Source organism: Cnephaeus nilssonii (genome assembly GCF_951640355.1).
Source record: "Cnephaeus nilssonii genome assembly, chromosome: 22".
NCBI lineage: Eukaryota > Metazoa > Chordata > Mammalia > Chiroptera > Vespertilionidae > Cnephaeus > Cnephaeus nilssonii.
In genome coordinates this window covers 27,482,311-27,505,743 of record NC_137093.1, presented here as the reverse complement: position 1 = coordinate 27,505,743, position 23,433 = coordinate 27,482,311, and the positions used below count along the sequence as shown (strand labels likewise).

Genomic DNA, 23,433 nt, shown 5'->3' with positions numbered 1-23,433 from the left:
AACCAAAGCGAATGGCGCCCGGTGAAACCCGCGTTCTGGAGGGCTGGCTGTTGGCCGGCCCAGGAGCCATCCTACACTGCCTGTGTGGAGTGGGTGGGACCCCCCGACCTCCCCAGGGGGGTGTCCCACCACTGTTTCTTCCCTCCTCTGTAGAAACCTGCCCAGGCAGACTTGACCTTGGCCCAATGGACCACAGCCTCCCTTGGAGAGTTAGGTCTGTAATTGGTCAAGGTCACTCTGATTCTGGGCCAACATTCCAGCTGTTAGGGGTGTGTGTGTGTGTGGGGGGGCTTGTCACTGAGTGAGCTCAGGGAAAGAGCAGACTGAACGCGCCAGCCGAACCCAGGGCAGAGGGAGGGCAGTCTGGAGCCAGCCCGGAGCCCTGGGGGGGTGCCGCCCGTGACCAGCAGCGCCAGGCGGGGAGCGGGCGCCCCACGGGGCCTAGAGGAACACGTGGCACGTGTTATCACCGCAGGGGACGGTAAGTGCCAGGGCCCGGGCCACCCCGCCTCCCGCGACAGGTTAGAACGGGGCACAGAGCCGGGGCGCACGGCCAGGCGTGATGGTCGGGGCGACGGTCCCCCAGCAGGAGGCCTGACGCTCTCCGTTTCCAGTTCCCGCTTCTCTCGGGGGCCGCCTGCCTCACATGCAGCTCTTTCCTCCTCGGACCCTTACGGGGTCGGGGAAGGCGCGCCAGAGCTCGGAGGAGCGGGACGCCTCAAACAGCAAAAGCGAGGCCCCCGCCGGCGTGGCTCCGTGGTGGAGCATCGACCTAGGAACCAGGAGGTCACGGTTCCATTCGGTCAGGACACAGGCCCGGGTTGCGGGCTCGATCCCCAGTGTGGGGCGTGCAGGAGGCAGCCGATCCATGATTCTCTCTCCCCATTGATGCTTCTCTCTTGCTCTCCCTCTCCCTTCCTCTCGGAAATCAATAAAAATATATATATTTTTGCCGAAACCGGTTTGGCTCAGTGGGTAGAGTGTCGGCCTGCGGACTGAAAGGTCCCAGGTTCGATTCCGGTCAAGGGCATGTACCTTGGTTGCGGGCACATCCCTAGTAGGGGGTGTGCAGGAGGCAGCTGATCGATGTTTCTCTCTCATTGCTATTTCTAACTTTCTATCCCTCTCCATTCCTCTCTGTGAAAAATCAATAAGATATATATTTAAAAAAAGAAAAAAAAACAGCAATGTTTAAAAAAGATATATATATATATATATATATATATATATATATATATATATACACACACATACACACACACATATATTTTTAAAAAGGGCAGAAGTGTGGACCCCCCTCACTGCACTCAGACAGTGCGGTGGAGCATCTGTGAGGGACCTCACTGAGCCCCAGCATCGGGCCCTGGCCCCCGGGGGGTGGGGGTAGGGGGGCGGGCAGGAACCTCGCTGCTCCTTGTCTGCGCACAACAGGGGCCCTGCACGGGCAGGGCGGACGGTGCCCACCCAGAGGCACCGGGACACGGCTGAGGCGTACGACCAGCCTCGCTCTCCTGGGTCCTGGGGACCAACGCCCAGCGCCCTGTCCGAAGAGCGCCCGCCTACCTCGGAGATCTCTGCAAACTGAGCGTTGGCCTGGCAGCACTTCTCGGCCATTTCCATGGCGACGCCGTAGTTGTCCACAAAGGCCCGGTACACGCCCAGCTGGCTGGCCTGCGGGGAGGAGGACGGCAGAGGGCGGGGGGCAGGTGTGAGCCAGGCCCGCGGCGCCCCCATCTTGCCGAGAACCGAGCTGCCGTGCACAGCTCCGGCGGAGCCCCAGGTGCCAGGCGGTGCAGAGCTGCAGACACCCCAGCTCTCCCCGCCGCGGCCTCCCACCTGCCTCCCCGCCCCACGCGCTGAGCCTGCTTCCCTCTCCCACAGCGACACGAGGAGTGACTCACGGCCCACCCCGGGCAGGTAACGGCTCCCTGCCCCAGCTGCTGAGTCCTCCCACCCGACGCCTGTGAACGGTGCCACCGACAAGAACGAAAGTTCAAGGGTGTCAGGGAAGGCAGACAAAGGTCTCCACGCAGGTGGGGTGGCGTGGCACCTTCCCTGCTGGCTGCAGGAGACCAACGTGGACAAGGCCGTTGGCCCCTCAAGCCTGTGGTGGATACGATGCTCCATTCACATCAGGTTTTTTTTTAAATCCCCCCCGAGGATATTTTCCCATTGATTTTCAGAGTGGAAGGGACAGGGAAAGACAGAGAGAAACATCGATGTGAGAGAAACACACCGATGTGAGAGAAACACATCGATGGGTTGCCTCCTGCATGAGCCCTGACCAGGGCCTAGGCTGGGGAGGAACCTGACCGGAATTGAACCCGGGACCCTTCGGTCCTCAGTCTGACGCTCTATCCACTGAGCCACACCGGCCAGACCTCCAGTCACATCCGATCCCTTCAGACACATAAGGGTCACGCAATCTGGCTGCCTTTGGAGGGGCTCCGATGGCTCAGATGTGAGCCCGGCCCAGACCTGGCGAGGGGGGACCCCGGTGCCACACTGCCCACCTGGCAGTGGGCGACCTGCCGGCTGCAGGCTGCAAGGCGAGAGGCCTTTGGCTTGGCCTTTTCCAACCAAAGACATTAGCAGAGGCTCTCCCCACAGCCCGCAGCTCGGACACTCAGCGGAGCAGCCAGGCTGTGTGCAGAGGCCCGGGGAGGAGCCGGCCCTCATGCTGCACCAGAAACCCAGGCCCCCCGGGGAGGGGCAGGGCAGACCCCGGGGACCCAGCGCCGGGCCTCCCACTGCTGCCGACAGGAACGGAAGCCTGAGGCTCCCCCTGATTTGGGGGTTGGTCCTGTGTAGAACCTAACCTTTATGTCTACACGCATTTGCGTTTACAGTGAATTTTATGTCTCTTCAGATGCCAATCCAGACGCTGGGTAAGCCAGGCGCTCCCAGCACTGTCTGGTCCCCTGGCCCCGCCCCCAACGGGGCTGCATGGAGGGCCTGGGGGCGCACAAGGAAAAGCAGCAGCGGGGGGAGGCCCTGCCTGGCCCCCGCCTCGCCCACCACCCCGGACAAGTCGCTGCACCCCCGAACGCCAGGTTCCTCGTCGTCGGTCCCATGGTCAGGCCCAGAGCCCTCCTTCCTCTCCCTCCTCCCTCCTCCCTCCTCCGCGGGTCCCTGAGCGCCTCCCACCCAGAGGAGGCCCAGCTGCAGGCACGGCCACCACAGCCGTGAATCACCCAGACACGGTGTGGCCAGCTCGAGGGAGAGACACGATTAATAAACACGTGAAGCCTGCCCGGCGGGGCTCAGCGGTTGAGCATCGACCTACACGAACCAGGAGGTCACGGTCTGATTCCCGGTCAGACCCGGGTTGCGGGATCCACCCCCTTGTAAGCTCTCCCGGAGGAAACTTCACGCAGACCCAGACTGGCTTGTGCCCTTCGGAAAAGTCGTCAAGGTCGTGGCAGAGAAGTCAAGGCCAAGGAACTGGGATGGATGGAGGGAAACTAAGGAGATGTGACAGCCCAGCACATCTGTGACCCTGGACTGGGCCCTGCCTCAGAGGGCGAGAATGACTGTGAAGAACACAACGGCTAATGTGGGGGAATCGGCATACGGAGCGCATATGAAGTTCCAGCACCACAGCAGGGCACATACAGGAACCAGCCAATGAATGCAACAAATCGGTTTTTCTCTCTCTCTCAAATCAATAAATGAACATTGTAAGCCCTAGCTGGTTTGCCTCAGTGGATAGAGCGTCGGCCTGCGGACGGAAGGGTCCCGGGTTCGATTCCGGTCAAGGACACGTGCCCAGGTTGCAGGCTCGATCCCCAGTGTGGGGCGTGCAGGAGGCAGCCGACCCATGATTCTCTCTCATCATTGGTGTTTCTATCTCTCTCTCCGTCTCCCTTCCTCTCTGAAATCAATAAAAATAGATTTCAAAAATTATTTCTAAATATTTCAAAAAAATCTCCAAGTGACTCAAGAGCCTTTTTTAAAAATACATATTTTTTATTGATCTCAGAGAGGAAAGGAGAGGGAGAGAGAGACAGAAACACCAATGGTGAGAGGATCATGGATCGGCTGCCTCCTGCACGCCCCCTCCTGGGGTATCAAGCCTGGAACCCAGGCTTGTTCATAGGTCGACGCTCAACCACTGAGCCACCCCGGCCGGGCAACACCCCGGACTCTGACTTGACAATGTCACCCTGGTGTCCCCGAGCCGCCAGCAGCACGCACCTGCAGGTCCCAGAAGAGGCCCGCCCCTGCCCGGCCGCCTCCGTGGCCCGCTCCCTCCCGGCTCCTGTCACTCACCAGCTTCTGGAAGAGGTCGCCCACGCGCTGCTGGTGGCTCCACTGCTGCACGCGGGGGCAGAGCCCGTCGTAGAACTCCCTGTGGATCTCGTAGAGCTCGGGCACTTTGAAGAAGATGGTCTCGATCTGCTGGCTCGTCAGCACCGGCTGGGAGGTGGTGGCCGCCGCCTTCAGCGGCTTCATGGGCTGCAGGGACACAGGGGAGGCCGCACGGCCACAGGGGAGCTGGCATCACGACAGGGCCTGCCATGTGTCAGGGCACGGGACGGCCACAGAAGGTCTTGGTCATGGGACATAGGTGCTTTTAATTAATTCAATTATTTTTTAATCCTCACCCGAGGCTATTTTTTCCATCCATTTTTAGGGAGAGTGAAAGAGAGAGGGAAAGACAGAAACATCGATGTGAGAGAGACACATCGATTGGTTGCCTCCTGCACACGCCCTGACCAGGGCCCGGGCCGGGGAGGAGCCTGCAACCGAGGTGCGTGCCCTTGACCGGAATCGAACACAGGACCTTTTGGTCCGCATGCCGACGCTCTATCCAATGAGCCAAACCAGCTAGGGCTCTGTGCTTTTATTTTTTAAATTCCATGACATAGCCCGGCCGGCATGACTCAGTGGTTGAGCGTCGACCTATGAACCAAGAGGTCACAGTTTGATTCCTGGTCAGGGCACATGCCCGGGTTGTGGGCTCGATCCCCAGTGTGGGGCGTGCAGGAGGCAGCCGATCCCTGATTCTCTCTCCTCATAGATGTTTCTATCTCTCTCCCTCTCTCTGCCTCTCTGAAATCAATAAAAATATATTTAAGTTCCATGAAATATAAACATGTGAAGCTGGGGCGCTCCAGGGCTTAGGACCTTTGCCTCCGGAGCCTGCTGTTCTGACTCTGAGGGCAGGGACCCCCTGATGGGTGGGCTACAGGCCCCCCTCCCCACCCCATCAATACAGCTCTACCGCCTTGGCCTCCAAAAGCCAGAGCTCACGGCACTGGATGCCGGGGGCAGACAGCCCGCACAGCTGGAGGACCACACCGGTGCGGCCACCGGTGCCTCAGCTTGGGTTGGCACCTGCCTTATGCTGCCATCCACCGCCCCTGGGAAGCTCCGGCCTCCACCCCGGTGGATGGCTCTGACCCTCCCACAGGTGTCCCAATGACTCCCAGGAGGGGGGGTGCCCCCGGCTCCAGCCAGCTGACCTTTGGCCCGGGCCATGTGAGCCGACAGCTCCCCATGCACCTGCCCCACCCACCAGCCTCCCCGCTACCCCCCGCCCCCGCCCCCGCCTCACCAGCAGCAGCGCCTCCAGGTGGCTGAGGTACGTCTCCTCACTCGCCAGGATGCCGGACAGGACCCACTTTCTCATCTCCAAGCCCTTTTCCAGGTCCAGCTCACTCTGCGGGGGAAACAGACGCAAGTCAGGTCTGCGAGGCGACGCCCGAGGTGGCCCGTCTCCGCGAGGAAGTGTGTCCGCCTCGGACCGGCCTCCCGGGAAGCTCCGGGTGGCACCGGAGGGCGTCACGGAAACCCTGGTACGTCAGCCACTCACGCGAGGTCACTGCAAAGCCGAGAGCCACCGCTGGTCTTGACATTGGGGAGTGTGGAGCCGAGCCAGCCGGGCCAGGCCTCCCTCCCCCACACCTTCCTCCTGCAACCGCGGGGCGGCGGTCCCAGGAGAGGCTGAGCCGAGGGGCACCGGGACCCGCCGCACGGCCACCCCGGCTCCCTCTGCCGCTGTCACTCCCTGCCCCGAACCTGCCACTCTCACCTGACCCTTGGACCGAAGAGCCAGGCAGTCCTAGGCTGCCTCCTTCCACACACCCTCCCTCCTGGCCTCGGGGCGGAGCTGGGGCGCTCCAGGGCTCAGGACCTTTGCCTCCGGAGCCTGCTGTTCTGACTCCGTGGGCAGGGACCCCCTGATGGGTGGGCTACAGGCCCCCCTCCCCACCCCATCAATACAGCTCTACCGCCTTCGCCTCCAAAAGCCAGAGCTCACGGCACTGGATGCTGGCGCCGGGGCAGACAGCCCGCACAGCTGGAGGACCGCTCCGGTGCGGCCACTGGTGCCTCAGAACAGAAGGCGGCCGCATTCGGAGTTGGGGTCTTTAAAGACCACGGTACAGCCCTAACCGGTGTGGCTCAGTGGATGGAGCGTCGGCCTGCGGACTGAAAGGTCCCGGGTTCGATTCTGGTCAAGGGCATGTACCTTGGTTGCGGGCACATCCCCAATGGGGAGTGTGCAGGAGGCAGCTGGTCGATGTTTCTCTCTCATCGATGTTTCTGGCTCTCTGTCCCTCTCCCTTCCTCTCTGTAAAAAATCAATAAAATATATTTAAAAAAAAAAAAAAAAAAGGAAAGAGAGAGGGAGAGGGAGACAGAGAGAAACATCGATGTGAGAGGGATGGATTGGTTGCCTCCTGCACATGCCCTGACCAGGGCCAGGGATCAAGCCTGCAACCGAGGGACGTGCTCTTGACTGGAATCGAACCCGGGATCAGTCCGCGGACTGACGCTCTATCCACTGAGCCAAACCGGCTAAGGTGAGAAATGCTGGTTTCAAGGAAAAACCTGACCGAGGCCAGCCAGGGCCCCCGGTGTCACGAGCCGGAATCAGGACCAGCAGTGTGGCTTCTCCGTGCCCCCGGCCCTAATGTCCACTCATTCGCCTCTGCTAGCCCGTGGAGGAGGCCCCTGGTGGTGAAGATGGCACCCGGCAGGACGCACCCAGGGCCAGGAGTGCGGGGGGTGGGGGGGACGCGCTGCAGAGCCGGGCCAGCCAGGCGAGCTCCTTCTGCCCCAGCCTCGGCTGCCTGGGTGTGAACTGGGGAAGGGGGCCCGGTCCCCGCGTCCCATCTGCTTCCGCTTCCTATGTCCCTGGGGCTTGTATCACATCCTCACTGCCCCTGGGAGCATCCAAAGAGCCTTCCTGGCCCTAGCCAGTGTGGCTGGGTGGATAGAGCGTCGGCCTGTGGACTGAAGGGTCCAGGGTTCGATTCCGGTCAAGGGCACATGCCTGGGTTGTGGGCTCAATCCCCAATAGGGGGCGTGCAGGAAGCAGCCGATCCATGATTCTCTCTCATTATTGATGTTTCCATCTCTCTCTCTCTCTCTCTCTCTCTCCCCCTTCCTCTGTGAAATCATTAAAAATATATATGAAAAAGCAACAACAAAAAACAAAGAGCCTTCCTGGACTGCCAGCTTGCTTTGTGGCATCTTGTAAGTGTACGTGAGCTAGGTGCATGTATGTGTGTGCTTGCATGTGTGCATGCTTGCATGCATGTATGAACACACACGTGTGTGAGCGTGCATGCATGTGTGTGCACATGCCCTGTGCAGGAACCAGCCATTAAGATCTTGGCCGAGAGCCACCCCGGGAATGACACACAGGGCTCACACCCAGCCACCTCCCTGCGCACACGGGGCGGCGGCTCCTCGGCAGGCCCTTCGGGACACGCTGTGCCCGGGGCTGACACTCCCTGACACTCCGTGTCTGGAGCAGTGAGTGCTCGAGGGAGAGTCCTGAGCCAGCAAGCCCACGGCTGGGTGGATCGAGCACGCCACGCGGGGCCCAGTCATCGCAGAGGAGGGTCTGAGGGCCGGAGTCTGGGGCGGGGGGGGGGGGGGGGGGGCGCCCACATCACACAGGGCCTGGGGCACAGGAGAGTCTCCTCCAGGGACCTGGAGGTGGAGGGAGGCCCTGCCAGGGAGAGAGCCCTCAGGGGAGGTGGCGGGACAGGCAGGAGGCTTCCCGGGCTCAGGGCTCCACCTCCTCGCTCAGGCCGCTGCGGGTCCCTGCCTGTACCAAACCCGCTTCCAAAGCAGGAAGACAGGGAGGGCCCGAGAAAGGAAGTCGAGGGAAAGTGTGAGCGAAGGGGCCAGGAAGGCTCCAAATCTGATGGCTGTGGGGCCTGAGCCAGCGGCTTCGCCTCTCTGAACCGTGGCTTCGTGCACAGGGTGAAGCTGGACGCTGGGCGAGAAGCTGCTCAGGCCGCTGTGTGCCACACGCCGGGCTCCCCCCACCCCCAGGGTTCCGCACAGGCCTGGGGCCGAGGCCTGCAGAAATCACAAACGCTAAGAGGCGCCGGCCCAGAGCAGCAGCTCCCGTGGACAGACACACGCCTCGCCCTTCCTCGCAGCAGCAGGAAGAGCAGATTCCTCCCGAGTTTGACCCTGGGGTGGGGATCACCCAGCAACAAGCCGGGCCCCAGGGGGAGGCACCTGCCATCGGGGGCGAAGGGACCAGAAAGACAGAGGTGCCATCTGCCCCGGGGCAGCGATCTTCTCACGAAGGCAGGGCCCGGCCGGCATGGCTCGGTGGTGGAGCGTGGACCTAGGAACCAGGAGGTCAGGGTTCGATTCCCTGTCAGGGCACATGCCCCGGTCGCAGGCTCCATCCCCAGTGTGGGGCGTGCAGGAGGCAGCCGATTCAGGATTCTCTCTCATCATTGATGTTTCTTTCTCTCTTTCCCTCTCCCTTCTTCTCTGAAATCAATGAAAACATATATTTTTAAAAATGACTGTGGCCGAAACCGGTGTGGCTCAGTGGATAGAGCGTCGGCCTGTGGACTGAAAGGTCCCAGGTTCGATTCCGGTCAAGGGCATGTACATTGCGGGCACATCCCCCGTTAGGAGGTGTGCAGGAGGCAGCTGATCGATGTTTCTCTCTCATCGATGTTTCTAGCTCTCTATCCCTCTCCCTTCCTCTCTGTAAAAAATCAATAAAATATTAAAAAAATAAAAATAAAAATGACTGCGGTCAAATGGGTGGGGTTGTCAGCACCCTCTCTGGTAAGAGGGAGCAAGTGCATTTGTGGGGGTCTCTCCTGCTCAGCACCAATGCGGCGGGGGGGGGGGGGCCGCCCCCACAGGTCCCAGCATGAGCTGCCCGCCTCCGCCACGCTGGGCTGACAGCTCCCTGCACCCCCAGGCGGTCCCTGTGCCCCGGATGGAGGAGGAGAAAGGAGTTTTAGCGACTCGACAGCCACCCGTGGCTGCTCCATCGCCACTGGTCCCTGCCCCTGAGCAGAGGGGCTGGGCTCCCGGGAGCCTGTGGGACAAGGACGCTGCCCGCTGCCCGGGACTCACCGCTCTGGCGGACTCCAGGGCGCCCGAGGCCAGCGCGTCCCGGCTGCCCCTGCCCTTGCCGCCCAGGTGGGGCGAGGAGGAGGGCGAGTCATCGATGTAGGGCAGCCCGTCCTGCTGCCGGCGCTGCTCCTCCGCCTGGTCCGCGGCGCAGCCGTATCCGGGCGGCGTTCCGAAGGACGTGTCTGTGTGGGCAGAAAGGCGGCCGGGGTCAGAGACGGGGAGGGGGGCTGAGGGCCGGCCGCACCCCACCTGTGCCAGCAGGGGCCCAGCTGCCACCATCTGCCACCTGCGGGCACCACACGGGGACCCCACCTTCACCACCGACGGGCCCCAGGCCCCAGGGTGAGGAGGGGCCGGACCAGCAGCTGCTCCCAGGCCTTGTGAGACGGGGCGTTCGCATGCCGTCCGTCCGGGACACCTGCGTCTTATCCCGGGAGGGGCTCTGAGCCGCCACAGAAAGGGAGGCCCCGAATGCTAGGGTTTGGCTGTCAGGAACAGTCCCTCGTACACCTGTCCGTGGGGGGGTGACAGGGTGAAGAGCACAGGCCACCCCACGCCGCGCCGCGCCCCGCATCTGCCCACCTCCCTAACGGGCTGGCAGAACCCCAGACCACCCCGACCCCCATCAGAGTGCCTACGAGGACCGAGAACGGCTCACCCCACCACCCGCTCCCCGCTCCTGAGGGCTGCCTAGTGCCAGCGGGCAATCCCCCCCTCCTCGCCAAAGACACGCCCCTTCCCTCTCCCCAGGCTGAGTCCTAAGGCCACAGCCCGGGCCTTTCTGTAGCTGCTCCCAGACCCCTCGCCAGGACCTCAGCCCACAGGGCCCGGCCTGCGCCAGGCCTCACGGGAGGGCCTTCTGGGCTCCAAGGGCACGCTCCCGGCCCACGGGATTCCCGGGAGGTCGCGCCGACGGGGTCATGTCCCCAGATGACGTCACTCCCCTCATGACTCACCTGCTCGCAGCCCCACCTAAGGGTCAGTGCTCCCTCACCAGCTTACAACCTCCGCCCCCACCCCCCCCACCCTGCGGCTCCAGCCCGGTGCTGGTGGTGCCCACGCCACCCAGGCCAGGTGGGCAGAGGGCCAGCCACGGACTTGGGAGCTGACCCAGCAATCCCGGGGGGTGGGGGTCGGGCGGGGGACATCCATTTTCCGTTCTTTCCACTGCACAGCGGGAGGAGCTGTGGCCGGCGGGACCTGGTGGTCAGCGCCAGCTAAGAATGGCCCGTGCACTGGGCGACGCCTCTGCCAAGCGTCGGGGCCCCGCGGGTGGCCAGCCTCAGCCGCCTCTGCCACGCCCAGGTCCTCACACTGCCCAACAGGTGCCCCAAGCCTTGGCCACAGGCCAGCGTTACCCGGGGAGCTTCAAACACAACGCAGCCGGGCCCTGGCTGGTGCGGCTCAGTGGATAGAGCGTCGGCCTGCGGACGGAAGGGTCCCGGGTTCGATTCCGGTCAAGGGCACATGCCCGGTTGCGGGCTCCATCCCCAGTGGGGGGGCGTGCAGGAGGCAGCCGATCCATGATTCTCTCATCGTTGATGTTTCTCTCTCTCTCTCCCTCTCCCTTCCTCTCTGAAATCAATAAAAAATATTTATTTTTAAAAAAGAGTTATGCATTTTATTTTTATTTCTTTTTATATATCTCATGGATTTCAGAGAGGAAGGGAGAGGGAGAGAGAAACATCCATGGTGAGAGAGGATCATTAACTGGCTGCCTCCTGCACGCCCCCCACAGGGGATGGAGCCCGCCACCCGGGCCTGTGCTCTGACCGGGAATCAAACCGTGACCTCCTGGTTCCTAGGTCCACTCTCAGCCACTGAGCCCCGCCGGCCGGGCGGGCTGTTCACTTTAAAATGTTCAGTTTTACGTATCGTTTCACCTACAAACCCCCCGTGAAGACACGTTTTCCTCCTAAACAAGGAACCCAGGGCCTCGCCCAGCTGTTTCCTGAAGACCAAGAGCCGCGTCTGGACGGACGTCAGAGCTGCCGGCACCGCGACCCGGGCCGCCCACGGGCAGGGGGCGCGGCTGCTCTGCCGGGTGACCTGGTTGGTCTCTGCTCTCTCCCGGCAGCTCCACCACGTGGGCTGAACCCTCCGTCCGTGAGACCGCCCCGTCCAGTGAGACCGCCCCGTCCAGTGAGACCGCCCCGTCCAGTGAGTCACTGCACCGGCCACTGAGACCGCCCCCGTCCAGTGAGACCGCCCCCGTCCAGTGAGACCGCCCCCCGTCCAGTGAGACCGCCCCCCGTCCAGTGAGACCGCCCCCCGTCCAGTGAGACCGCCCCGTCCAGTGAGACCGCCCTGTCTGTGAGACCACCCCGTCCAGTGAGTCACTGCACCGGCCAGAGGCCCGTCTTTAGAGCCCTTGGTTCTGTGGGAGAAGAAGGGGCACAGGGAGCACCCTGGATCCTGGCACCTGTTAGCCTTCGTGCTGCCACCCCAACAAGGACATCACCGGGTCAGCACGGGCAGCCCAGCTGGGGGAGGTCACCGTCCAGGTTAGAGTGTGGCTCACAGAAGCCCCGAGGCCAGTCCGGTCCTCCCATCGGGCCAGGAAATACCAGCCAGGGAGGGCCCGCACCCCTCCGCCCACGGCCCGCACCCCTCCGCCCACGGCCCGCACCCCTCCGCCCACGGCCCGCGCCCCTCCGCCCACGGCCCGCACCCCTCCGCCCACGGCCCGCACCCCCCTCCGCCCACGGCCCGCACCCCCCTCCGCCCACGGCCCGCACCCCCCTCCGCCCACGGCCCGCACCCCCCTCCGCCCACGGCCCGCACCCCCCTCCGCCCACGGCCCGCACCCCCCTCCGCCCACGGCCCGCACCCCTCCGCCCACGGCCCGCACCCCTCCGCCCACGGCCCGCACCCCCCTCCGCCCACGGCCCGCACCCCCCTCCGCCCACGGCCCGCACCCCCCTCCGCCCACGGCCCGCACCCCCCTCCGCCCACGGCCCGCACCCCTCCGCCCACGGCCCGCACCCCTCCGCCCACGGCCCGCACCCCCCTCCGCCCACGGCCCGCACCCCCCTCCGCCCACGGCCCGCACCCCCCTCCGCCCACGGCCCGCACCCCTCTCCGCCCACGGCCCGCACCCCTCCGCCCACGGCCCGCACCCCTCCGCCCACGGCCCGCACCCCTCCGCCCACGGCCCGCACCCCCCTCCGCCCACGGCCCGCACCCCTCCGCCCACGGCCCGCACCCCCCTCCGCCCACGGCCCGCACCCCTCTCCGCCCACGGCCCGCACCCCCCCCTCCCACGGCCCGCACCCCCCCCTCCCACGGCCCGCACCCCCCCTCCCACGGCCCGCACCCCCCTCCGCCCACGGCCCGCACCCCCCCGCCCACGGCCCGCACCCCTCCCCGCCCACGGCCCGCACCCCCCTCCGCCCACGGCCCGCACCCCCCTCCGCCCACGGCCCGCGCCCCTCCGCCCACGGCCCGCGCCCCTCCGCCCACGGCCCGCGCCCCTCCGCCCACGGCCCGCACCCCTCCGCCCACGGCCCGCACCCCCCTCCGCCCACGGCCCGCACCCCTCTCCGCCCACGGCCCGCACCCCTCTCCGCCCACGGCCCGCACCCCCCCCTCCCACGGCCCGCACCCCCCCCTCCCACGGCCCGCACCCCTCCGCCCACGGCCCGCACCCCCCTCCGCCCACGGCCCGCACCCCTCCGCCCACGGCCCGCACCCCTCCGCCCACGGCCCGCACCCCTCCCCGCCCACGGCCCGCACCCCCCCTCCGCCCACGGCCCGCACCCCCCATCCGCCCACGGCCCGCACCCCTCCGCCCACGGCCCGCACCCCTCCGCCCACGGCCCGCACCCCAGCTCGCCGGGCAGCCCTAGATGCCCCGAGCGGGGCTGAGCTCTCCTGGAGAACGCTGGCAGCCGAAACACAGCTCTTCCCGCTCGGGGCTGGGGTTCCAGCTGGTTGGAGACTGAATCACCAGGTCAACTCTGCCAGCGGCTTTTTTTTCTTTTAATCTTTATTGTTGAAAGTACAGGAAGTACACAGGTCCTCCTTTCCCCACTAACCTCTTCCAGCCGCTCCCGTCCTCCCCTCCAGGCCCTCACCACCCCACCGTCTGTGTCCACGGGGATGCGTCTATGCAGACAAGTTCACTGGTTCATCTCTTCCCCCCACCCCCCCACCTCCACCCTCCCCCTTCCCTCTGAGGTTCAACAGTCTGTTCATGCTTCTATGACTCTGGGGCGACTTTTTTTAATTGTCACCTGAGGATATTTTCCTATTAATTTTTAGAGAGAGTGGAAAGGAGGGGGAGAAACAGAGAGAGAAACATCGATGTGGGAGAGACACACATCGATTGGTTTCCTCCCACACAGGCCCCAACCAGGGCCGGGGATTGAACCTGCAACGAGGTACATGCCCTGGCCCAAAATCGAACCCGGTACCCTTCAGTCCCCAGGCCGGCGCTCTACCCACTGAGCAACACCAGCCAGGCTGCCAGTGACTTTCAGCACTAAGACCAAGGGGCCCCAGCATGGGCAGACAAGGACCCCAACCAGCATCCAGATGTTGTTAAGGGGCCTTCTAGGGTCTCCAAGGACCCTCCTGTGTAAAGACCCTAGATCCTCCAGAGGGAGAGATTATTTATGCTCTGGGTCGGGCTGGGTCTGGAACGCGCTGGTGCCAGGGCAGGGCGGGCCGCGGCAGGAACCACGGCCAGAAAGAGCTACAGCCTAGGCTACGGGACATCATTATTATTATTATTTTTATCGCCTCCTGGACCCTGAGCAACAGGGCTCAGGACGACTTCTTAAGGCATGTGGTCCCTGACAAGCAAACGGATGCATTTACTGAGCACCTCACGCTGAGTCAAGACGTACAATGCCCCTACGGCATGCCGGGCAGCGTGCTGGGCATGAGGACCACAGACCCAGCCGCTGCCCCGGGAGCCAGCAGCATCCCGGGAGTCACATGACGTGTGCATCACAGCGCGTCCACCAATGAGAGGCCGCGGGGCTTTCAGGCAGGGCAGCAGGGACCGCCTCCCGGAGGAAGTGACCACAGAGCCAAGACTTAACAGGAGAGAGAGGCAGGAAAAGATCCTCACCAGGAACCAGCCAGGCGGGGCTCGGGGGTTGAGCATCGACCTGTGAACCAGGAGGTCACGGCTCGATTCCCGGTCAGGGCACATGTCCAGGGTTTCGGGCTCGATCCCCAGTAGGGGGCGTGCAGGAGGCAGCTGATCCATGATTCTCTCTCTCATCGTTGATGTTCCTCTCTCTCTCTCCCTCTCCCTTCCTTCCTGAAATCAGTAAAAATATACTTAAAAAATAAAAATAAAATAAAACCAACCAGGCGGGCACCCTTATCGCAGCCTCGCCGCCTCCAGAACTGTTAGGAAGAAAGGTCTGTCGTGTAAGCCCCCAGCCACGGTGTTCGCTAAGGCCGGCCCACTCCGCCCTCGGCTGGATCCAAGACCTGGTCCTTCCTGTTGGAGGAATGAACGAGGAGATGGGCCAGCGGGGCGTCGGGGTCTCCCCGTGGGCGAGGGAGCAGCTTGCACGCCGGTATCCCGGCCCTGGAGCGGCACAGCTCCGGCTCAGTCCTGGGTCGCCCCAATCTACGGTGCTCCTGAAAGGGTCACTGGCTTACTAGCTTCTAGACGCACCGAGGGGAAGGCATCGTGATGCCAGCCTGAATTGGGGGTGCTGAGACCCCGGGGGGGCAACACACACAGTCGTGGCAACAGGTGCTGCCCAGGTGCAGAGCCTCGACGACTTACACCTCCCAGGGGAGCCCTGGTGTCCCCTTCCACAGAGGGACGCTGAAGCAACATGCCCTGAGCAAGCCGAGCTGGGAAGTGGGGATCCACGTAGGCAGGCCCCCTCCTGGAGCCTCAGGGGGGCTCAGCCACATCCTGAGCTGGATCCCCCACTTCCGGCATCCTGGGCGTGAGCTGAGGCGGGGGTGGTGATGGGGTGAGACTCGGTGATTTGCACCAGAATTTTGAGACGCGCCAGATGATGTGAGCGGGCGTGAGCCGCCCAGCGCCAGGCCGGAGGTGGTGGGGGGGTCAGAGTCCAGGCTGATGCGGGTTTTCCCCTGGACAAGCTCCTGGATCCGGCGGCCGGAGCACCCCACCCCGGAGCACCCCACCCTGAGGGACGCGTGTGGGAAGGGAAATACAATTCCTCTGCTCCAGCCGCCCCGTCCCGGCCTGCAGGGCCTTGTCCTCACATCCCTAAAAACCCCTCCTTTCACCTTGCCGTTCCCACCGGGGAAATGGGGATAATGACGCTCCACCCACACACGCCGAGGGGGTGGCCCTGAGCCAGAGGAAGGAAGCATCCGGAAGCACAGGTCTCATCCGACTGGAAGCCTCGGCTATTGCCGTGGTCCAGCCCGCCAGTCACAGGCTCTCTGCGCTCCTCCCCACAAACCCCACGCTGTCCCGCAGCCCGCTTCTTCTTCCCATGAGGCTTTGCTCTCTACTCCGTGGCACACTCCCCATGCTGGCCCCCCCACCCCCCAAAGCCCACCAGGGCCCCACTTCGCCCTTCTCAGAGCCCAAAGGGGGTCCGCCGGGAAGGCCCGGGCTCTCCATGGTCCCAGCCATGAGGTGCCTCCCCAGATCTCCTCCCCAGCAAGAATCGGCAGGAGTGCCCCAGCTGGTGTGGCTCAGTGGATAGTGTCTATCGGCCTGCAGATCCAAGGGTCCCGGGCTCGATACCCGTCAAGGCACCTACTTGGTTGCAGGCTCCTCCCCAGGCCCGGGCCCTGGTTGGGGCTCCTGCTGGAGGCAACCCATCGATGTGTCTCTCACATCGATGCTTCTCTCCGTCTTTCCCTCTCTCTTCCACTCTCCCTAAAAAGCAACAGAAAAGTCTATCTGAGGGTGAGGATTAAAAAAAAAAGAATGGGCAGGAGCAGTGCGCCCCCACCCGCAGGGCCTCAGAGTCTGCCGGCCGCAGGGTTTCCGAGGAGCGAGCACAGGGCTTGAACACAGCCGAGGAACCGCCAGCAAACAAGCCGGCGAGGAGCTGGGCGCAGATGCGCGGAAACGGAGGACGAGCCTCTGCTCTTGACCTGAAACTTGAAACTGTCGTGTGGGAATTACCACCGACGGCGATAATCCCGGTTGTCATCGCGGTGTGACAGCCTGGACCGGGCCCCAGGCTCACTCCCCAGCTGGCCAGGCGCCCACCCTCCTCCCCCCGGCCTGGCTCAGCTGTCAGACGCCCACTCGGCACCATCTCTGCCACCTGCCAGACAGGAGAGCAGGTCCTGACACAGGTGCTTGGTTCTTCTTTTTTTAAAAAAAATATATATATATTACTTTTTTTAATACATTTTATTGATTTTTTTTACAGAGAGGAAAGGAGAGGGATAGAGAGTTAGAAACATCGATGAGAGAGAAACATCGATCAGCTGCCTCCCGCATACCTCCTACTGGGGATGTGCCCGCAACCAAGGTACATGCCCTTGACCGGAATCGAACCTGGGACCCTTCAGTCCGCAGGCCGACGCTCTATCCACTGAGCCACACCGGTCAGGGCTTTTTAAATATATTTTTATTGATTTCAGATAGGAAGGGAGAGAGGAGAGAGAGAGACAGAAACATCCATGATGAGAGAGACTCATGGACCGGCTGCCTCCTGCACACCCCCTACTGGGGATCGAGCCCAAAACCTGGGCATGTGCTCTGACCGGGACTCAAACCCTGACCTCCTGGTTCATAGTTCGACGCTCAACCCCTGAGCCATGCCGGCCGGGCTTACCAATTCTTCACAGCCTGCCACTCCATCACCCCTTCCCCTGCTCTCCCTCGCCGGGGGCCCCGCTCCAGGGTCTTTCTCCCACTCACGGGGTGTAAGAGCCTCTTCAATTTCCCACCGACTTTAGAACCCGCGTCCTGAAAAGCCAGAACCGTCCTTGGCTGGTAAGATGCTTCTCAGGACGGCCTGTCCCTCCATCAGGCCACGGACCCCACAGGACCCACGGGCCGTAGGCGGGCGGACCAACCAATCCCCTCCCACGTATTCAACACGTGTGCCAACCCAGTGCCCAGATCAAGAGAAACACCCACCCACCCGTACACACACCCACCCACACGCAGGAGTGCCGGGAAACACGCGACGCAAGGCGACCCCCCTTTCCTAAAGCTGATGGCACGTGGTAGCTTCCCGTCCACGCTGTCCACGCTCTCCGGAGAGCCCAGCTGTGCCCGGGCGCGGCGCGGATGCTCACACAGACAGCCCGCAGCTGGCGCCCTCCGAGGGCTCGGCCCGGGTTTCAGAACGTCTTGGGGGGGGCGGGGGGAGCCCCTTTCTGAGTCACACAAAAACCAAAAGTGACTTTTAGGGTTGGTGACAACCGGGAGAGGCTCTGACATCTGCCCACTGACCCCACGTGTCCATGGCCGAGCGGCGGGTATTCCCGGGGCCCCCGGCGGGAGGGCGCAGCTCCTCAGCGGGCCCGTCGCCATGCCCTACTGAGAACCAGGAGGGGAGGTGCTGGCAGAGAGGGGAGGGGACCCCGAGGGCCTGCGGACTGAAGGGTCCCGGGTTCGATTCCGGTCAAGGGCACGTACCTGGGCTGCAGGCTCCTTCCCGGGCCCGGGCCCTGGTCGGGGCGTGTGCAGGAGGCAACCCATCGAGGTGTCTCTCTCACACCGATGTTTCTCTCTGTCTTTCCCTCTCTCTTCCACTCTCTCTAGAAATCAATGGCAACATATCCTGGGGTGAGGATGAACAATAAACGAACTAGGGAATGACGCTAAGGTCCGAGGGAATACGTCAACAGCGAGTCCCTGGACGAGGAGGCTAGCGAGAACACGACAGCTCAGTATCCGAGGGCTGAGCAAGCGGCCTTTGGACAGACGGGGGTGCGCCGGGGAGCAGGCAGGCCAGGCGGGGCCTCGGGGGAGCCAGGTCGGGCTGAGGAAGAGGATGGGAGACCCCAAGACTCCCTCTTCTGGGACTGCCCCCCACCCCCCGCCCCGCCTGCCGCTCTCGCCTGGGATGGGACTCTCCGTCCAAGAAGGGGCATCCTGGGGGAGCGGGCGTGGGTATGGGCGGGGACATAACTCCCGGCCTCGTGTGCCCGAGCCGGCAGAGGGTGCAGGGCCCGAGCACCCCGGGAAGGACGGCTGCGCATTCCTGCCGGATTCCACGCCTGCTCTGCGCAGCGGCGGGCAGCGGGCGGGGCAGCACAGCCTCCCCACGGGGCAGCCCGAGTCCCTGGGGCCCCTCGGCACCTCAGGTCCCCCCAGCACGTGCTGCTGCTCCCCGTGCAAACGTCCAGCAGGGAAATCACCGCCACCCCCACCTCTCCCATGGTCCTGGCCCGTGTGGCTCAGCGGATAGAGCGTCAGCCTGCAGACTGAAGGGTCCCGGGTTTGATTCCGGTCACGGGCACGTGCCCGGGTTGTGGGCTCGATCCCCAGTGGAGGGCGTGCGGGAGGCAGCCGATCAATGGCTCTCTCTCACACTGATGTTTCTCTCTCTCTCCCTCTCCCTTCCTCTCTGACATCAATAAAAATACATTTAAAAAAAACACACACAAACCTCCTCCTTCCCCATTCCCGAGCACCGAGGGACCCTCCTGCTAATCCCAACACAGCCCTATACGTGCCTAGACCCACTCCCACCTGGCACGTGGGAATGCGGACGCCGAGCAGTAATACCGCACCTGACGCCCTCTGCTCCATCGACGGTTCCGGACGCTGTGCTCCCCACTCCCCCGGGAGCCCCGCCACGGGGAAGCAGGAACCCCCGACCGCGGCGGGGCACATTCCACGAAGGGTCGCTATGTGTCCCTAACAACTGCAGGGCGTGGGTGGCACTCGGGAATGACAGCTGGAGGCAGGGCTGGGACGGGGCTGCTGGGAGGCAGGCCTGGCATCTGGGAGGTCCGGGGGTCGGAGGGGGGCGCCCTCTGGGGTCCTCCGGCCAGGAACCCCTGGTGTTGCCAAAGGTCTCCGTGCATTTGTGGCCGTAAGCCTTTTTCCCGTGGAAACACGGGCAGGAACTTCAATTTGCAGACAGCTGTACCTTCTTTTTTAAAAAAAAACACACGTATTTTTAAAAATATATTTTTATTGATTTGAGAGAGGAAGGGAGAGGAGAAACATCAATGATGATAGGGAATCATGGACTGGCTGCCTCCTGCACGCCCTCCACTGGGGATGGAGCCCATAACCCAGGCACGTGCCCTGGACCGGGAATCGAACCCGGGACCTTTCCGTCTGCAGGCCGGCCGACGCTCTATCCACTGAGCAACACCTGCTCGGGCAGCTGTACCTTCTTGCAAGGAGCTCTGAGTCAGACAGACCTTGCGGCCAATGCAAGGGCCTGGCGCAGAGCAGAGGTCGCGCAAACGAGGACACGCCGCTGAGGAACCCGCGGGGGCGGAGGGAGGCGCTCCTGCAGCTCACCCCAAACTGGAAGGCGCTCTGACTCTTTGGGGTCAAAGCCAGGAGGGCCCTGGAGCGTGGGCCAGGCTCAGGGATGGGGGAGGGGCTGCAGGGAAGTGACTGGGGAAGGCGGAGGTGCCCCGCACAGGCCATGACCCTCAGAGTGATGTCTGAGGGGGAGGGTCCGTCCCTGGGAGCAGCCACACGGGAAGAAGGCTCAGCACACAGGCACGAGGGCCTCGCGAGACGGTCGAGCCTTCCCGACTTCTTAGGGCCCTGGCCGGTGTGGCTCAGTGGATAGAGCGTCGGCCGGCGGACTGAAGGGTCCCGGGTTCAATTCCGGTCAAGGGCATGGACCTTGGTTGCGGGCACATACCCTGTAGGGGGGTGTGCAGGAGGCAGCTGATCGATGTTTCTTTCTCATCGATGTTTCTAACTCTCTATCCTCTCCCTTCCTCTCTGTAAAAAATCAATAAAATATATATTTTTAAAAAGAGGTGTTCTCCAGGGCCCTCGCCGGTGTGGCTCAGTGGATAGAGCGTCGGCCGGCGGACTGAAGGGTCCCGGGTTCAATTCCGGTCAAGGGCATGGACCTTGGTTGCGGGCACATACCCAGTAGGGGGTGTGCAGGAGGCAGCTGATCGATGTTTCTTTCTCATCGATGTTTCTAACTCTCTATCCTCTCCCTTCCCCTCTGTAAAAAATCAATAAAATATATATTTTTAAAAAGAGGTGTTCTCCAGGGCCCTCGCCGGTGTGGCTCAGTGGATAGAGCGTCGGCCGGCGGACTGAAGGGTCCCGGGTTCATTTCCGGTCAAGGGCACAGGCCTGGGTTGCAAGTTCCCTGGCTCTGGTCGGGGTGTCTGCAGGAGGCAACCAATCGGTGTGTGTGTCTCTCTCATTGATCTTTCTCTCTGTCTCTCCCTCGCTCTTCCACACTCTCTAAACATCAATGGGAAAATATTCTCAGCTGAGGATTAACAACAACAAAAAAAGAGAAAAGAAACAAAAAGGTGTTTCTTCAGGGACCGTCGAGACGGGTGCCGTCACCAAGCAGCTGAACACCCGAGCACGGAACAGGCCCCGGAGAAGAGTTTACCCCTCCCCACGCTCTCCCCAGATGGGAATTTCTCACATTCCTTGACAGCTTATCCCCGCGGTTAGCCAGCTTACAGCCAAGATGTTCCCCCATCTGTCCCACGGGGCAGCCTGGTCCCGACAACTCCCACCCTGGTTCCGAGCTGGGTGATCCGCGAGAGGCACGCGCTCGGAACCTCCGCTGGCAGCTGGGGAGGGCGGGACGCAGCAGGGCTGTTCTGAGACTGACCGTGACAGACAGTAGGTTCTCAGACTGCTCCTGGCACGCAGTAGGTCCAGAGAGTGGCAGCCACCAAGAGCAAGGCGCACTCGCTGGCCTGCGTCTCCTGGCTGTAACAATCCACACCTTCAAATACTTTCCGAAAGGCTCTATTTTCTTTTCTTTCTGTTTTGTTTGTTCATCCTCACCTGAGGATATGTTTCCACTGGTTTTTAGAGAGAGGGAAAGACAGAAACATCGACGTGAGAGAAACACATCGACTGGTTGCCTCCTGCACGCGCCCCGACCGGGACCCGGGCCGGGGAGGAGCCTGCAACCGAGGTACGTGCCCTTGACCGGAATCGGACCCGGCAGGCTGATGCTCTATCCACTGAGCCACACTGGCTAGGGCTAGCTGACATTTTTTTAAAAGACAATCTATGGGGATGGAGAACAGGTCAACAGCTGCAGGAGGCGAGGAGGGTGGAGTAATTATAAAGGGAGGTTTTTCGGAGTGATGGAATATTAACTGTATGCTGACGATGGTGATGGCTACAAAAGGCGTTAAAATTCACAGGACTGCCCTCCCAGCCCAAGAAGCCCGTTTAACTGTGTGACGATGTTCAAAGTAAATAGATGCCGTCTAAAATGGAAAACAAAATGAAATAAGAGAGGGACTCTGGGCCTTGTGGGAAGGCCGTGTCTAAAGAGAAGGCGCACATCAGCCAGGGCGGAGGCTCTGGGCCCGGCCTGCGAGGCCTCCTGAACGGGAATTCTGCTGGGAAGCTGCTCGGGGCTCCTGGAGGAAATGAATCACTAATGGAGCCCTAGGAGGAGGCCCGAGTGGAGGGGAAGCCAGTGCCCTCTCCGCCCCGCCCCACGCAGGGCCCTCCCCCTGCAGCAGGCCTCCAGGTCCTGGGGCCGGAGCAGGCTGTGGCCGGGGAGCGGGGAGCGTGCCAGGCTGGCTGGGGCGTTTGTTTGTGTAGGTTTGTCCCCGCCTAGTTAAAGGGCTCTGAGGCGGCCCCCAGGAAGCAAACAGTGCAAAAGGCAGCCAGTGGGAAGGGAACAAAGCCGACGGACCCGAGCCTGTCCCGGGGGGTGTGGACCGCAGTAACATGCCCACGGACACTGAGGGTGGCCCCACACTCCCTGGTGGCAAAGGCCGGGAATGGGGCTGAGTCTGGGACAGGTGGGGTGCAGGACCAACCACAGGACCCTGTGGGCTCCGGAGGTCCGTGATCCGTCCCCCCCTCACCCCCACACCTTGCTGGCGCATGCTGCAGTGCACGATGGCGAGAATGGGCTACGAATAGAGGTCAAAGGTGAGAAGCACGGTCTGGGGCATCTCAGCCATCTCAGCCTCCTCCAGACCCACAGGGGGTTCCCCCAAATCAAAGTCCTGGACAGCTCCCAGCACAGGCCGGCAGGAGGGCACTCAGGCCATGCCCCCGGCCTCCTGGGCGGGCGGGAGAGCCTCCGGCCTCTGGCCGAGCCCACACCCTCCACCTGGCCTGCCCAGCCCACTGCCGGAGGGAGGTGAGGTGCAGGGTGGGGTCCACCGAGCGAGCGGCCCCGGGGTGCCTGGAGAGGAAGTCCCAAAATAACCACAATGCGCTCCTCTGGGCTGGGGGACGTCTCGGGTCCAGGCTGCTCAGCGTCGGGGGTTCTACTTACGTGCAAGAGGGGGAGCAGGCACAGGAAACGCCCGACACCGAACCGGCTCATTGACAAGGACACACGGCCTGGCCGGTGCGGCTCAGTGGGCAGAGCGTCGGCCTGCGGACTGAGGGGTCCCGGGTTTGATTCCAGTCCAGGGCCCAGGCCCAGGCTACAGGCTCCGTCCCCAGTGGGGGGCGTGCAGGAGGCAGCCGACCCATGATTCTCTCTCATCACTGATGTTTCGCTCTCTCTCTCTTACTCTTCCTTCCTCTCTGAAATCAAGGACACACACATGGGCACACCCCTGGGGAGGATGATGGGGTGACCTCCGCACCGCTCAGGGCAGACTCGGCTGCCTCCCGCCGGGGCACGCCCTCCCTGCAGCTGCCCAGTGAACTGCCCCTGATGCCAGGCCTGCTCGCCAGGCCTCCGAGGCCGTCCCCACGGTCTGTGGCTGAGAGGACCAGAGACGTCAGTGAGAACCCGGAACTCCAGCCCCCTCCCGCCCCAGGCTTCCCAAGGGCTCTGTGCCAGGGGTGGGAGGGCCCCAGGTGGGTGGAGGCGTTGCAGTGGGCAGCGGGGTGGGGGATGGGCTCCCCTTCACGCCTCTGCCCTCCCCTGGGTGGGAGAAGGGGGCTCGCTCACTCACTCACAAGGTCACTCAGAGGGGACTCTGACCCACCCAGGGCGCAGGCGGAGCTGAGCTTTATTTTTTATTTTGATTTTTTTTTAAATGTTT

The 23,433-nt window shown here is 62.9% G+C and overlaps 1 protein-coding gene across 1 annotated transcript in view; it reads right to left on the bottom strand.

Annotated features, from left to right (window-relative positions):
* BCR (BCR activator of RhoGEF and GTPase) overlaps positions 1 to 23,433 on the bottom strand; it is a 72,337-nt gene that overhangs the window by 28,215 nt on the left and 20,689 nt on the right. The window contains exons 2-5 of the mRNA XM_079762622.1: positions 9,355 to 9,536; positions 5,561 to 5,665; positions 4,273 to 4,458; positions 1,564 to 1,671 (exon numbers count right to left, since the gene is read on the bottom strand). Of these exons, the coding sequence (XP_079618748.1) occupies positions 1,564 to 1,671; positions 4,273 to 4,458; positions 5,561 to 5,665; positions 9,355 to 9,536 (581 nt within the window). The remainder of the gene's footprint in view (positions 1 to 1,563; positions 1,672 to 4,272; positions 4,459 to 5,560; positions 5,666 to 9,354; positions 9,537 to 23,433) is intronic.